Source organism: Durio zibethinus, chromosome 23, assembly GCF_047325235.1.
Source record: "Durio zibethinus cultivar Kanyao isolate XHJ-2024 chromosome 23, ASM4732523v1, whole genome shotgun sequence".
Lineage (NCBI taxonomy): Eukaryota > Viridiplantae > Streptophyta > Magnoliopsida > Malvales > Malvaceae > Durio > Durio zibethinus.
In genome coordinates, this window is record NC_143184.1 from 7696224 (window position 1) to 7710761 (window position 14538).

At 33.8% G+C, this 14538-nt stretch overlaps 1 protein-coding gene across 2 annotated transcripts; it reads left to right on the top strand.

Moving 5' to 3' along the window:
* The first annotated feature begins 716 nt into the window (after nt 1-716).
* Nucleotides 717-14488, top strand: LOC111314471 (uncharacterized). Of its 2 annotated transcripts, none has more exons than XR_016332428.1 (7): nt 717-1279; nt 2558-2657; nt 6200-6265; nt 7322-7439; nt 12027-12109; nt 12661-13715; nt 14005-14488. XR_016332428.1 is itself a non-coding variant. In XM_022915871.2 (7 exons), exons 1-7 carry the CDS (start codon nt 1047-1049, stop codon nt 14114-14116), a joined length of 774 nt encoding a protein of 257 aa, XP_022771606.2. In that variant the 5' UTR covers nt 717-1046; the 3' UTR covers nt 14117-14488. The 2 variants fall into 2 exon arrangements, 1 of the variants encoding a protein (XP_022771606.2); XM_022915871.2 differs by having other exon boundaries at nt 12661-12722.
* The last annotated feature ends 50 nt before the right edge of the window (nt 14489-14538 follow it).

The window sequence follows — 14538 nt, forward strand, 5'->3', positions numbered from 1 at the left end:
TTTTTTTTTGACGGTCCCTCGCACCTAAATGATGTTGAAATTCTGTATGGCCAAAGATGGAACCCATCCATTTAAATATTTTCCTTATGATTTCTTTTATGAGATTAAAGTACACGCAGAGTCATCTACGTGATTATCGATAGAATATTAAAATTTAAATTTTTATAAATTTAAACAAAAAATTATAATAAAATAAATTATTTTTAAACATATTTTATTATATTCATTAAAAAATTATTTTTATAAATTAATTTCGACCTCCTTTGTATATACTTAAATTTAATTTCTATTTGTTATTTTTCTCTTTTATCTTTATAAATAAATACTTCAGACGCTCAAAAAAATAAAACACTTCACATATTTATCTTAGGATATCTATTTTTATTTTAGAGATGTAATGGAATTATCTCAAATTGATACAAGAAAATTTTAAATTTGATTTTAAATTTATTATTTAAAATTTAATTTAAATTCGACTAAATTTTATTTTTTAAATTTAAATTTAATTTTAAAAAATTGAATTACTCAAATTTAGTTATTAAATAAAAAATAAAATTAATTCATAGGTTTAATTTTAAATTTGATTATTTTTATTTGAATTTAAACTTAATTTGACATATAAAAATAAAATAATAATTTTACAACTACGGCTTGGTTACAGTTTAACCCTTTTGCCAAGGCTTAAAAGGGAAAAGAGGGGGACTTAAAAATAAAAATTAGGAAGGCATCTCAAACAGGTTAAAAAAAGAGAGAAAAAAATATTCTGTCACTCTCCCAGGAAGAAGTGAAAAAGGCAAAATTTGATTAGAAATATTCGCTTTCTTAGGCTGGCAATCGGAAAACGGCTGTCGTTTGTTTCTATCCCATAGCAAGAATCCATCCCTCTTCTTTTTTTTTTTTTTCCTGGTTAATTAAAATTGTCCTCATACATTTAATTGCGTAATTGCTTCAGATAATAAATAAGTTTCCAATTCTTAACCCCCAACGTTAGAATTCGAGACACACAAAAGATTTTAGCCGTTTTTTTTAATTCTTGTTTTTGATTAATGGCTGCGAGTGCGAATCCAACGGGGAATAATCAGGAAGGTTCGTCGAACCAGAAGGTAACGGCTCCTCCTCCACCAACTAATGGTGTTTCCGTCAATTCGAACAACAGCGGGGGCAATACCTGTGCAGCCGCCGTCTCGGCTGATTCGCAGTCCGCGTTGAGGCACAACCCTGGCATCTCCGTCGACTGGACTCCCTATGAACAATCGATTCTCGAAGATTTACTTGCCAAGTAACTCCTTCTCCGTCTTACTCACTCTCATTTTTGAACTTCTTTTATCTTTTTGTTTCTTTTATTTCTGCTACTTTTCTGTAACTTGTACTTACAACTTTTTTTTTTTCAACTCATCTTAATTTAATTACTTTTTTTTTTTAATTCAGAGTGGGAATTTTATTTATCGTATCTTCAGGTTTTTAGGACAGAAAAAGTTGGTTGAGATTGGTAAAAACATCAAGAGCACATTCATTATATCAATTTTCGACCTTTATATTTCATGCTAAAATGTAAAGTAAATTATCGTTTTTGTTGGTGTAAGTACTTTTTAGTTCTACCGAGTATGCGTGTTGCGGGCTTATCATTTGTGAAGGTTTGAGGAAAATGAAGAGATACTAGTGTTCTTTCTTTGTTTCTTTTTTCCTCGGATGTATTTCTTGTATCTATCCGTGTGTTGGTTGCCCTTAATGAACCTGTCTTGTTACATACTTTAAAAATGGAGAGTTGTTTGTACAAAAAGTTTTGGCAAACTATGATCCGACATTTCTTTCATATAAACTTACTGCTATTAGTGATGAGGTCCTATCATGGACCAATAAATTATCATTTCAGAAAATTTGGCAAGGTTGGGATGAAAACCTGGTTGGTGACGACAATAGGGTTGCATGAGTTGTTATGAGTTATATTTTTGGTTTTCTTCACCTTAACAAGTAAAAGCTTTCCATTCATCATGGGGAGCTTTATGTCTAATACAATGCATTAATTTCTGGCATTGTGATAACAATAAATGCACGAACGGGCTTCATTGTTACAATGTTGCAGTTTAGTGCTAAGAAATTTCTTTCTTACTATTTGCATATATGCTTTTGTGATCTTTTAGAACGAGTAATATTTCCAAAATGTAGCCACTAGCGTGCTGGTTCTAGTTAAATCAGCCTGTTCATTATCTGATATATAGTTGATATGTGAGTTTAGGCAGTGGGTCTGGTGGTTGTCCGTTTAAACCCCTGATATGAACATCCTGTTAGAAATCTAAAGAAGATGCGGATTTGATTGCTGGAGTACGTAATAGTTTCTGTTTGCATACATGTTTCTTGTTTTGGCTAAATTACTGTCCCACAAATTGATAATGTATTTTCTCCTGGTTGAATTTTCGGCCTATTTGATTTTCACCAGATTATCATTTTGTGCCCCATATTTTTTTTGTTGCATATTTCTACACTTGCCTTTGATAAATGAAGGCTGCACGATTAATAGATATATTGATTATAAGTATGGAGATATCAATGTTTGCAGGTATGCATCTGATTCAACCATAGTTCGCTATGCTAAGATCGCAATGCAGTTGAAGGACAAAACAGTCCGGGATGTGGCACTGCGTTGTAGATGGATGACGGTAAGTTGGTTACTTGCAATTGTATGTTTATTGAAACTTTCGGGCCGATAATTTTCTTTTTTTGGGTGCAAGCAGCTTGAAGGATTTCATGATAACTCTATAAATTGTCCTCCTTCAAGCAGTTTATCTGGTTATAACTTTAATAATTTGATTATTTGGATCAAATGTTTCATTTACTTGAATTTTAAGAGGTTTCATTTAAAAACTCTCAGATAAAGAGTTGTATTTGTCAATTTCACTAAATTCTCCCACCTTGTTTCTGTTCATTCATAATTCTAAATCTTGTGACTTGTGTGGGCAGTGGCCTTGCAGCCTACCAAGGAATCAAGAAAAGTCACGCTTAAATGTCAAGAAAATCAAGAATTATAATCTTATTTGATGCTTAAGACCTTACAAAGGCCAAATTAGCTGTATTAGGTTTCGATTTTATTTTATTATTGTTAGGAAGTAGCAGGTTTTATTTTAAATGAAGTTTCTTTATTTGTACAAGTCGAGGATATTTTGGTACTTTTGCAATTTGCAGTGTCTATAGTTCAGGAATATCTTTTTGTTTTTATTAATCTTGTTAGGCCGTTGAGTTACGGTTTCTTACTTGTTTAAGGTTAAATATTTTAGTTTTTAGTTTTTTGTATTGATCTAGGTTTACTAGAATTCCATATATACACACACACATACATGTACCCTTCTTAATGGATGGTAAACATGTATATCAAATTCCGGTTAACTTACATGCTTTTCCTTTGTATGTTGTGAAGCTATCCTAACAAAAGGTGTTTGCCTCTGGGACGAAGCTTACAATCATAACCACTTAAATAAACCTTACATTTTCTGCCAGAAAAAACCCTTAATTTTGGTAGCATTTCTCACATTACTGTCCTATTCGTTATTCACTAATTTGATAATAACAGATTTTTGTTAGGAACGTGGTGACAGTTATAAAAATCCCTGGAATCTTTATTTGCTTACCCAAAACCTAGTTGCATACCCTTGTTATTCTCATTATTCCTTACTGTGTTGTCCTTACTAACCTTAAAATTTTGTTTCCGGAATCTTTCTTCCCTAAGGATTTAACTTAAGTATTGTTCTTTAAGTATTAGGCTAATTTCTCAACTTTAATACTAAAAGTTATCAGTTACTGAAAATTATCAATATGTCCTCCAATCAGAAGCTCAAACCCCCCTGTTATGAATGGACTTAGATGTAATGAACTCAGCATAATTATCAATTTGTTTGTGAAATGTTTAATTGATCAAATCTCACAAGATCAGAAATGATCACTTATTCTGATTGAATTCCATTTGCATGACAAGTCACAGTAAAAGAGCTGATAGCTATAACCAACTTTCTATGAGTTGACCACTATTAAAAATTTAGCTCCACTGATGGATATATGTAAGCCTGTTTTGCATGTGCATGTGTACATAAGCTAAACCTACCCTTTAGACGACATTGAAATGGATTCAATTAGATCTTTTAAAATTATATATATATATATATATATATATATATATATATGCAGACAAAGAGAATTTTGTTGTTTTTCGTACATTAAATGAATGTAAGAGATGTTAAGGATGAATAATCTGGTGTTTGTAAATATGTCAGTAAAATTCGACTCCTTTGACATTGTTTGGTAGGGAGGAAAGTAGATGGAAGGGAAAAGGGTGAGGAAAGAAATAAAAGAGGAGAGGAAGGAAGGTTGTATTTCTTTCTTTGTGTTTGGTGCGAAAGATGGAAGATAGAGGGATATGGTGGCTTATGAAATATTTTCCTCTCAATTTGGAAGGATTAGATTTGGAGGGAAGGGAAAGGTGCAAATCCTTCCATTTTTCTTCCTCCCTCCTATTGCCCTCCTACCAAATGAAGAAACGGACGGAAATAAATGCTATTTTCTTTCCACTGCCTTTCCTTCCTTCCTCTTTACCTCCTATCATACATGGTTAAGAGGTGAAATTGAGATCCTGTGTTCAAAAATCACCTCTAATGGACTGTATATATTTGCATGTATGTTCATTTGAGATTTATTGCAGGCGGGTGGACAAGCACATAATGGTACTTTGGTTTGGCTTCTTGGCGTTATCACTTATGTTCAAGGCTTACTAATTAGAAAATAAATGGCATAAGTTTTATGCAACATGGAGAAATGTTGAGTTTTTGGCTGATGCAAGAGCTAGCTTAAAAAGCCTCTAATTTCTTTCTGTGCCCTTCATATAATTATATCTCTACAAATCTTTTTTTCTTGCAAGATCTATATTGCAACAACAACAAACTAAGACTTATATCCCATAACTCTGGGGTCGGCTGTATGAAAGGCCAAAAAAAGGAATTATGGTAGGTTGTAGTTTGTAAGATCTATATTGAGAACATAATTTTTTTTTTCATCTGGCCAAAAAAAATCATTTGTGAGTATCGGTGGTTGCAATTCATTGGAGCATGCCTACATGTCTTGCATTTAGTTTTTCTCATTTGATGGGGAACTGGGGTGAATATATGGAAATGTGATATGTCTGCAGCAGTGTGGTGTTCTTTAGAAATAAAGCCTAAATTTGTTTGGCAATAAAAGAGAGATTGACTCCATTTGAAATTTGTTAAAACTGTCTTCTTTTGGGTTTTGCTTAATGAAATTACAAAGGTTTCCTATTTTCTCTTGTTATGAGGGATATGGTCGCTTATGATCCTATTATCATTGCAGTGAATCTTATGTGCAGGAAACATCCAGATGTTAATTATTAAAATTGATATTGGTGGGTTCTTTCTTGGGGGTCCATGTCCTGTTTTAAGGGAGGCAAAACCCAATGGCTGATATGTTTGACATTTACCACGGGGTAGAGATGGGGCTATTAATAATGAGGTGGGGACTACCTATGGGCTTATTGAAGTCTACTTGATATGTTTAAAATGCAGTAAATTGCATTGATATTAACCTAAATACCAGCTTTAATATTTGTACTGGACTTTTATAAGAAATGAATTTTAGACTATATTGATATATTATTAAAATTCTAATTATTTATAGTTGTAAAATTCTACTAAAAGTTCAGTGTATTATAGCAGACAACATTAAGATGCCCAACGTCTTTCAATGCCATGAGACAAAAGTCTAGGATCATTAGTCATGGATGAACAATTTAACTAATAATTGGGTACATGACTGACTTTGCTGGATTCCTTGTTTAGCCGATTGGAAGGTTGATGCCTTCATAAAACTAGTCTATGATATACGTTTTCAACAAGTTCTTCTTTTCCCTTGCTCTTTCTTGATGGATGCCTTTCCTTTTCTTCATTCTTTTCTAAGTCCTTTCTCATCTGGCAGAAGTTCTATAGCTCATTGGATGAAAGGTTTATAGTGGGTTTGGCCTTTAGCATCTCCCTCTAATGTAGAAAGAAAAATAATACTTTGTAGTTTTATGGTGGAATTGTGTATGGCATATTGTGTGCACAATATGTCATAATCCTTTTGCTTGTATCTATGTAGTAAATATGCATATAAATGTGCATTGTATTTGCATGCTAAATAATGACCTGGTTGAATCTGTTTGCAGAAAAAGGAAAATGGCAAACGAAGGAAAGAGGATCATAATTCATCAAGGAAAAATAAAGACAGAAGAGTATGTTTGTCTAAATTTTTATGGTAGAACAATTGATCTGTACAATATATTTCTACACTGCTTAGTGTTTCATAATTGATTCCTTGAAGTATGTCTCCAGAAGAAAGTTCAATCCCTATGGTAGTTTCTTAAATGAAATTGCCTAGCCTGTGTGGTAACTTTAGTAGTTTCTTATTCTCTATGTGAATTCTGAATCTGTTTTCTACGGTCACAGGGTTTTTACCTATGTTTTGGCATTCTTGACTTGACAGTTGCTTCAAATATATATACTATGTTTACTTAGACTCGGGGCGAGTGTCGCATATATGTATGTCTCTGACACGGGTACATGCCATTTTTTTCTAAGTTTATCATATATTTGGAGGGTCAGACCTCCATACCCATGTCCGTTGGATATGTGTCAGACATGGGTACTTTAAGGAATGGTCGGAGCAACATAGTGTGTGTATCTATATATGATATATGATATATATATATATATATATATATATATATCTCACACATCCACTCCTGTGGTCCTTATACTCTCATCATCCTGTATTACATATTCATACCAAAATTCTTGAAATAAGGTGAGCAAGAAAAGATTCAAGAAGCAGGAGGGCAACTAGATAATAAATCAAGGTTATGTAAGTAAGGAGTATATATCATGGAATTATGGAATTGTCCACTGTGTCTCATGTGCATGTTTAATTGACTGTTGGATAAATTAAGCATAAAGTCTTTGGCATAACTAGATGTGGTTGAAAGTTGAAGCTTGCCCTATCCCAGAGAAGGGATTCTTCCTACTTTCTAGCATGTTCAACCCAGACAGATCTGTTGTGCAAGTGTCCAAACTACTTCTCTGGGTTTTTTTGTGGGAAATTTCTGAATGGTATTAGGTGTTTTTCTCCAGGTTCTACCCTGTTGTTTTTTAAGTTAAGGTGGGTGATGTGACTACTTCACCTTCCCATCTTCCTCAGCCCTCTTATTTATGCAGTTCATCTATTTCCGTCTAAGTTCTTTTTCTAGGTAGGTCACTTCAGTTCTTGAAAGCTCAAGGACATTGTTTTGCAGGAAAAGGGTACAGACTCTTCTGCAAAGTCTACATCTCATTTAACAACTAGGCCTAATGGACCTTCATTTGCACTGCCAATGATCCCTACGGACAACGATGATGGCATCCCATGCAAAGGTTTGGTCAAGACATATTAGAGATGACTCTACATTTTTGCCAATATAAAAATTACTGCTGGATAGAAACTTTGAGCTGAATTTTTTATGCTCAATCGACGGAAAGATGTAGCTTATGTTTCTCTTTTAAAAATTTATTAAATTTGATCAAGCTTAGAACTTGAAGTAGCATACTTAAGGTGACTCTTTGGAGCTTACCACATTGGGTGGGGTTTAAGATTTCCCAACAGAAAAATTAAAAAAAAAAATGTTAGGAGAGATTAGATGAACCATATTTAAAATGTCAAAATAGTCATCTTTCTTTTTATACAGTTATTTACTTTTTGTGGGAAAACACTTATTTACAGCTGGTTGTAATCTTGTAGTCTATATATTTATATTTGTATCTCTAGAATTAAGTATTTGTATCCCTAATTAAGGACAAAAAATTAGGATAGACAATCCTTCAATTATAGGATTAGTTTTTTAGGAAGATTTAGTTTCTTAGTTTAACCCCTAGTTAGTTGTATATAAACTTAAGGTTCTTATATAATTATATATGAGTAGTTTTTCAATATACATTCAGTTTTCACACTGATTTATTTCTTAATTTTTTCATATGGTATCAAAGCTTTAGGCTCTTCTTGGGAAGCAAAATTTTCAGCCTTTATTGCTGACTTCTATTTTAGGCCTTCATTGCCGAACCCTTTCAAAGAAAGATATCACTACCACCTAATTTGAGGAAATGTCAACTGGGAAAATCATTGGAATACTACAGATGTCTCGGAAACAAGGAGAGTTCGACGGGGAAGAGATTGAAAAGCTGAGAAACTTATTGAAAATCCTTGAAAAGCCTATTGTGGTATGTTCCTTGGGTAAGGTCTCTAGTTCAGGTAAAGCTTTTGGTTCTCATGGATTAAATATCTCGGTTAAGCCTATTACGAGTTCTTGGGTCATTGACTCTGGAGCCATAGATCATATGACACATTCCTTACAGAAGTTTAGTACATATACCCTGTGTCCTAGTAATAAGAAAATTGTTGTTACAGATGGTTCACTTACTACAGTGGCAGGATTAGGAGATGTTCAAGTTAATCCCTCGTTTGTTTTCAAAAATGTTCTTCATGTTCCTGGATTGTCTACTAATCCGATGTCTATACAAAAACTTACCAGAGATATAAACTGCAAAGTGACTTTTTATCCCGCTTATTGTGAATTTCAGGACCAGAGTTTGGGGAAGATGATTGGGCTTGCTAAGGAGAAGGATGGACTATACTATCTTGAGACATTAAATAACACCAGTAATATCAAGAATAGTTTACCTTTGTCATTTCTTTCTGAAAAATCTTCCAATAAAGACAAAATTTGGCTTTATCATTTTCGTCTTGGACATCCCTTTTTTGGAACCTTGAGAAACATGTTTCTTTCTTTGTTCAAAGGATTAAATGTCGAAGATTTTCATTGTGATGTTTGCGAACTTGCAAAGCATAGACGTGTGTTTTTTTCAATTAGTAACAAAAGAAGTTTTATTCCCTTTTACTTAATTCATAGTGACATTTGGGGTCCTTCTACAATTCTTAATATTTCTGGTGCAAGATGGTTTGTTTCATTCATAGATGATTGTACCAGGGTCTCTTGGATTTTTTTTACTTAAATCCAAATCGGATGTGAATAGTTGTTTTTAAGCTTTCAAAACATGATCCAAAATCAATTTGGAGTGAGAATCAAGATATTTAAGTCTGATAATGCAAGAGACTACTTCAACCAAAGTCTATCCACCTATTTCCAAAACGAGGGGATTATCCATGACTCATCTTGTGCTAATACTCTACAGCAGAATGGAGTGGCAGAGAGAAAAAACAGTCATTTACTAACCACAACCCGAGCCTTTCTTTTTCAAGCAAATGTAACTAAATCTTATTAGGAGAAGCTGTTCTCACTGTCACACACATTATAAATAGGTTACCTTCAAGGGTTTTGGGATTTAAAACTCCTATAGAACTACTCTCACAATTTTATCTCAACTTTAATACCACAAACAATCTCACACCTAGGATATTTTGTTGTACATCATTTGTTCATATTCACAGTCATAATAGGAGAAAGTTGGATCCAAGAGCGATTAAGTGTATTTTTGTGAGGTATTCCTCAACTCAAAAAGGATATAAGTGCTATCATCCTCTTACCAAAAAATTTTGTGTCTGCAGATGTCATTTTTGAAGAAAGTAAATCATTTTTTACTCAACCTTATCTTTAGGGGAGACTTCATTCATGGAAGATAAGGATAAAGATTTCGTTTTGCTTGATTTGTCCCCTTCTTCAACATTTACACCCATTAATTCTTCTGAGTTGAAACCTGTTTCTGTTGAGCTCAAGTCAAACACTGAATTTGAGTCTGAACCCATTCCAAATACAAAAGATGTGACAAAGGATAATATTGTTCTTGATTCTATGAAAGAATTATAGGTGTACTCAAGAAGAAAAGTTTCAGATCCTGAACCAATGCCAGTCCAAGAACCTGATCTTAACTCTGGAAATGAGGTAACTACAGTTTTTGACTCTGTTTCTCAAAATGAGCATGAATCTCCTAAAACTATAACTAGTGATTATGATCTGCCCATTGCCATTAGGAAAGGAACCAGAGAATGTACTAAGCATCCACTATACCCAATCTCTAATTTTGTGTCATTTGAAAAATTCTCACCATCCTACAAAAATTTTTTTGTGAGCTTAAATACTATTTTTGTTCCAACTACATTATCCGAGGCATTATCCAGTGAGAAATGGAGGCAAGCCATGAAAATAGAAATGGAGGGTTTAGAGAAAAATCAGACATGAGAACTAGTAGAGTTCCCTAAAGGAAAAAATCCAGTGGGGTGTAAATGAGTTTTCATTGTAAAATACAAGGCAGATGATACTGTTGAAAGGTATATAGCCAGGTTAGTGGCTAAGGGCTACACTCAAACCTATGAAGTGGATTATCAGGAAACCTTTGCTCCAGTTGTCAAGATGAATACAGTTAGGATTTTGTTATCATTGGCTGTAAATTACAATTGGCAGCTTCAACAATTTGATGTAAAGAATGCTTTTCTACATGGCGATTTGGAAGAAGAAATATATATGAAGGTTCCACCGGGATTTGGAGGTCATTTAGAAGCAAACAAAGTATGCAGGTTGAAAAAGGCTTTATATGGCCTTAAACAGTCTCCTAGGGCTTGGTTCGGGAGATTTGTCAAAGTGATGCTAGCAATGGGATATAAACAGAGTCAAGGAGATCACACATTGTTTATTAAGCACTCTGATTCAGGGAGAGTCACAGTTCTATTAGTGTATATTGATGATATAATTGTAACTGGAGATAATGAAAAAGAGAGAGAATCTCTAAAACAGTGTTTGGCTAGAGAATTTGAGATAAAAGAGCTAGGAGATTGAATTACTTCCTAGGAATTGAAGTAGCTCACTCACGGCGTGATATCTTCATCTCACAACAGAAATATGTGATGGATCTTCTGAAGGAAATTAGGAAGCTCGCATGTAAACCTGCAAATACCCCTATAGATTCTAATCATAAAATTAGAGAAGCTAATGAAGATGCTGCTGTAAATAGAGAGATGTACCAAAGATTAGTTGGAAGACTCATTTATCTCTCACATACTAGACCTGATATAGCATATGTTGTGAGTGTGGTAAGTCAATTTATGCATAGTCCTAAAGAAGTGCACTTACAGGCTGTCTACCGTATATTGCACTATTTGAAGGCCAATCCTGGGAGAGGTATCTTATTCAAAAGAAATTCGGGGCTAGTTTTAGAAGCCTATATAGATGCTGATTATGCAGGTTCAGTAACTGATAGAAGATCCATCTCAGGCTACTGCACTTTCTTAGGTGGTAATCTTGTGACTTAGAGGAGTAAAAAATAGAATGTGGTGGCAAGATCAAGTGCTGAAACAGAGTTCAGAGCAATGGCTCAAGGAATTTGTGAACTACTATGGTTAAAGAGTATCCTAGAAGACTTGAAGATCAAGTGGGATGGACCCATGAGACTCTACTGTGATAACAAGTCTGCAATCCTGTGATAATAAGCATTGCATACAATCCTGTGCAACATGACAGAACAAAACACATTGAAGTAGACCGGCATTTTATAAAGGAGAAACTAGACAGTGGGTTGATTTGTACACCTTATGTATCAACCAAGGGTCAACTTGCAGATGTGTTGACTAGAGGTCTCAGCAGTGCAACATTTCAAGAAATTATTTTCAAGCTGGGAATGGAAAACACTTATTCACCAGCTTGAGGGGGAGTGTGGGAAAACACTTATTTACAGCTGGTTGTAATCTTGTAATCTGTATATTTATATTTGTATATCTAGAATTAAGCATTTGTATCCCTAAAATTAAGGACAAAAAATTAGGATAGACAATCCCTCAATTATAGGATTAGTTTTTTAGGAAGATTTAGTTTCTTAGTTTAACCCTTAGTTAGTTGTATATAAACCTAAGGTTCTTGTATAATTATATATGAGCAGTTTTTCAATATACATTCAGTTTCCACACTGATTTATTTCATAGTTTTTCCACACTTTTCAATTTGAATTATGTGGTTTCAGCCATCGCTGGTGTGACAGGAGAGCTGCTTGAACAAAATGCTCAAATGTTTGATCAAATTTCAGCAAATTTTTCAGCTTTCCAGGTGAAATATACAGTTTATGTCTTGTCAAATAAGTCCCTTATCATTCATCGGAGTTGAAATCTTTCTATTAAGTTTCTTTAAAACTTAATTAAAATATTTTTTTCCATGCACTGGTTTATATCAGGTAACTGTTAGTTTTGAGTGAAAGTTGCAACATGATAAAATAATGGCATGAAAAAAAATCAATTTGATTCAATTTTATAAGAAGGCACCAGCACTTTCTAGTTCTTTATCAATGGACCTAATACTTAGTTGGTATGCAATTCTTATGTGGACAACTGGCATATGTCCCATTATTAGACATTACTTTTCATTTCTAACTCAGAATCTTCAATAGTTAATATGTATGTCTCTTATTTTTTGGCACCCTAGTAAGATTATGCCAACTTACTGTCTAAATGTGCTGTATGAAAATGAAAGTTATGATGATTATGATCATTGGATTGGCTGACCTCGTTATCAGACTGTTGTAGCTTTGACAGCTGCTGTCTTCCTATTAGCTGACATATGTCTTCTTTATTGATTGTTATTATTATTTCTTTTCAATGCAGATACATGATAATATAAATCTGTTATGCAAAACCCGGGACAATATCCTTACCATGTTGAATGAGTATGTTGCTACCTCTATGCTTTATCTGATATATCCAAATTAGAAATATGTTTAAAAAACAACAATGTTAAATGGAGGACATTATTGGGCATAGTTGCATTTTTATCGCATGACTGCAAGTTTATGAATGTTCATTGTCATGTGCTGTGTAACAGTATATTTGTTAATATTATTATGGCTGTCATCATCATTTTGGTTCAGGTTTATTAACTTGATCATTTTGCTCCATAGGAAATCATGAACATGAAAAAATGGCTTAGGATGGCAAGACTTTTTTTTTTCTTTGCATATTACGGGGGAGGTCATTTATTGTGTTGTAATAGCAAACTAAAAATAATTTTTAAGTTGGATTAGTGAAATTAAGACAGAAGATTCTAGAACCGGACAAGGTGAGGTAAATGATGTGGAAAAGTTATCTGTTGAGGGTATGGTTGGTAGTTTTGGCTCCTGAGCATCTTTCTGGTGGCTACTTTGTTTATAACTGTGAACACTGCTTCCTCATTATGCACTTTGTGAAATTTTACCCATCATTAAAGGAGTAGCTTTTTTTTTCACCACGTAAGCTGTTAAATTTATATCACCTGATCCTTGGGTGGGATAGATTTGGCCTATCTAATTATGATCCATGATGATTACCCTCGACCATGATATGTTTTTGCTTAACAAAATTGACAGCCACTGATGCCTGAAGATATTCAGATTTATGTGAAGATTCTGAAAGTAAAATTTATTAGTGAGTCAAATGCTTAGCCTTCCCTTCGTCTTGATGGCTAGATGCATGTGTCATTGTCATTAGGATCCTGCGGTGACCATTGTTTCAAATGGCTGAATTTGAGGGAAATATGACATAAATGAAATTCCTTCCTACATATAAATTTGTTTTGGTCTGTTGTGTGCAAGAGACTAATTTTGAAGACAATTATTTTTTCTCCATGTGGATGAGTATGGAGCACGTTTCCTGGCATAAAGAAATAAGCTGCTGTATTTGTGGAGGTATTTTCATTATTGTTGCCTGCTATTGTGGATAAAGACCTTTGAAATGGTTTCATTTGATTAGTAGAAAATTTCATTTGCTAAGGTCTTAAGGATTGAGGAAGTGAAAATGTTTAAGACACTTCCTTTTGCATGTGTGTGTGTATGTGTATGTTGTCTGTGGCCTGTATTGCCTGTGAACTTATTCTTCAATCTGGGAATAATAATATATCACATTGTAATTGGACATAGGGCAATTTATATTATATACCTGCTGCACATTCTCTAATGTTCATAGAGATTTTTGCAGCTTGAATGACATGCCAGAGGTAATGAAACAAATGCCTCCACTTCCGGTCAAGGTAAATGAAGAACTGGCCAATTCCATCCTTCCTCCGTCATCCCATCTGGTGAAATCATGATTCACGGCTTACTGCTGATACATCTGACCATTTGTCTCGAGCTAGGAATTCTCAATGATTCAAATCTGAAAAGGAGAAGAAGAAAAAAGGAAAAAAAGAGGAATAAACTGGTCAGTTGATCAAGTTGTTTTGTCAATTTAAAATTGTTTTCTAAGTGTCTGCTATTTCTGATAAATTAGAACGCAACAAAGTTCCATTTCATGATGTTTTATGAGTATCTTATTTTCAGTTGATTAATTTTAGGAACTATTCGTCTGTTTAGCTTGTGAATATTTAGTTATGTAGAAGGAAATTCTGTCTGTATAATCATCAAATGAAAGTCAATTCTAGTTCCAATTCAATGGAAAGATATGAACACTTCAATTGGCCACATATATCAGTCACCACAGGTACTGAAATTTTTTGCATTAGATTTTGTTCAG

Excerpts from the sequence above, each read along its gene's own strand:
- LOC111314471 (XM_022915871.2), top strand. The coding sequence starts at position 1,047 with ATGGCTGCGAGTGCGAATCCAACGGGGAATAATCAGGAAGGTTCGTCG. Across the intron at positions 2,658-6,199 it reads TGCGTTGTAGATGGATGACG|AAAAAGGAAAATGGCAAACG; the intron begins GTAAGTTGGTTA and ends ATCTGTTTGCAG. Across the intron at positions 7,440-12,026 it reads TGATGGCATCCCATGCAAAG|CCATCGCTGGTGTGACAGGA; the intron begins GTTTGGTCAAGA and ends ATGTGGTTTCAG.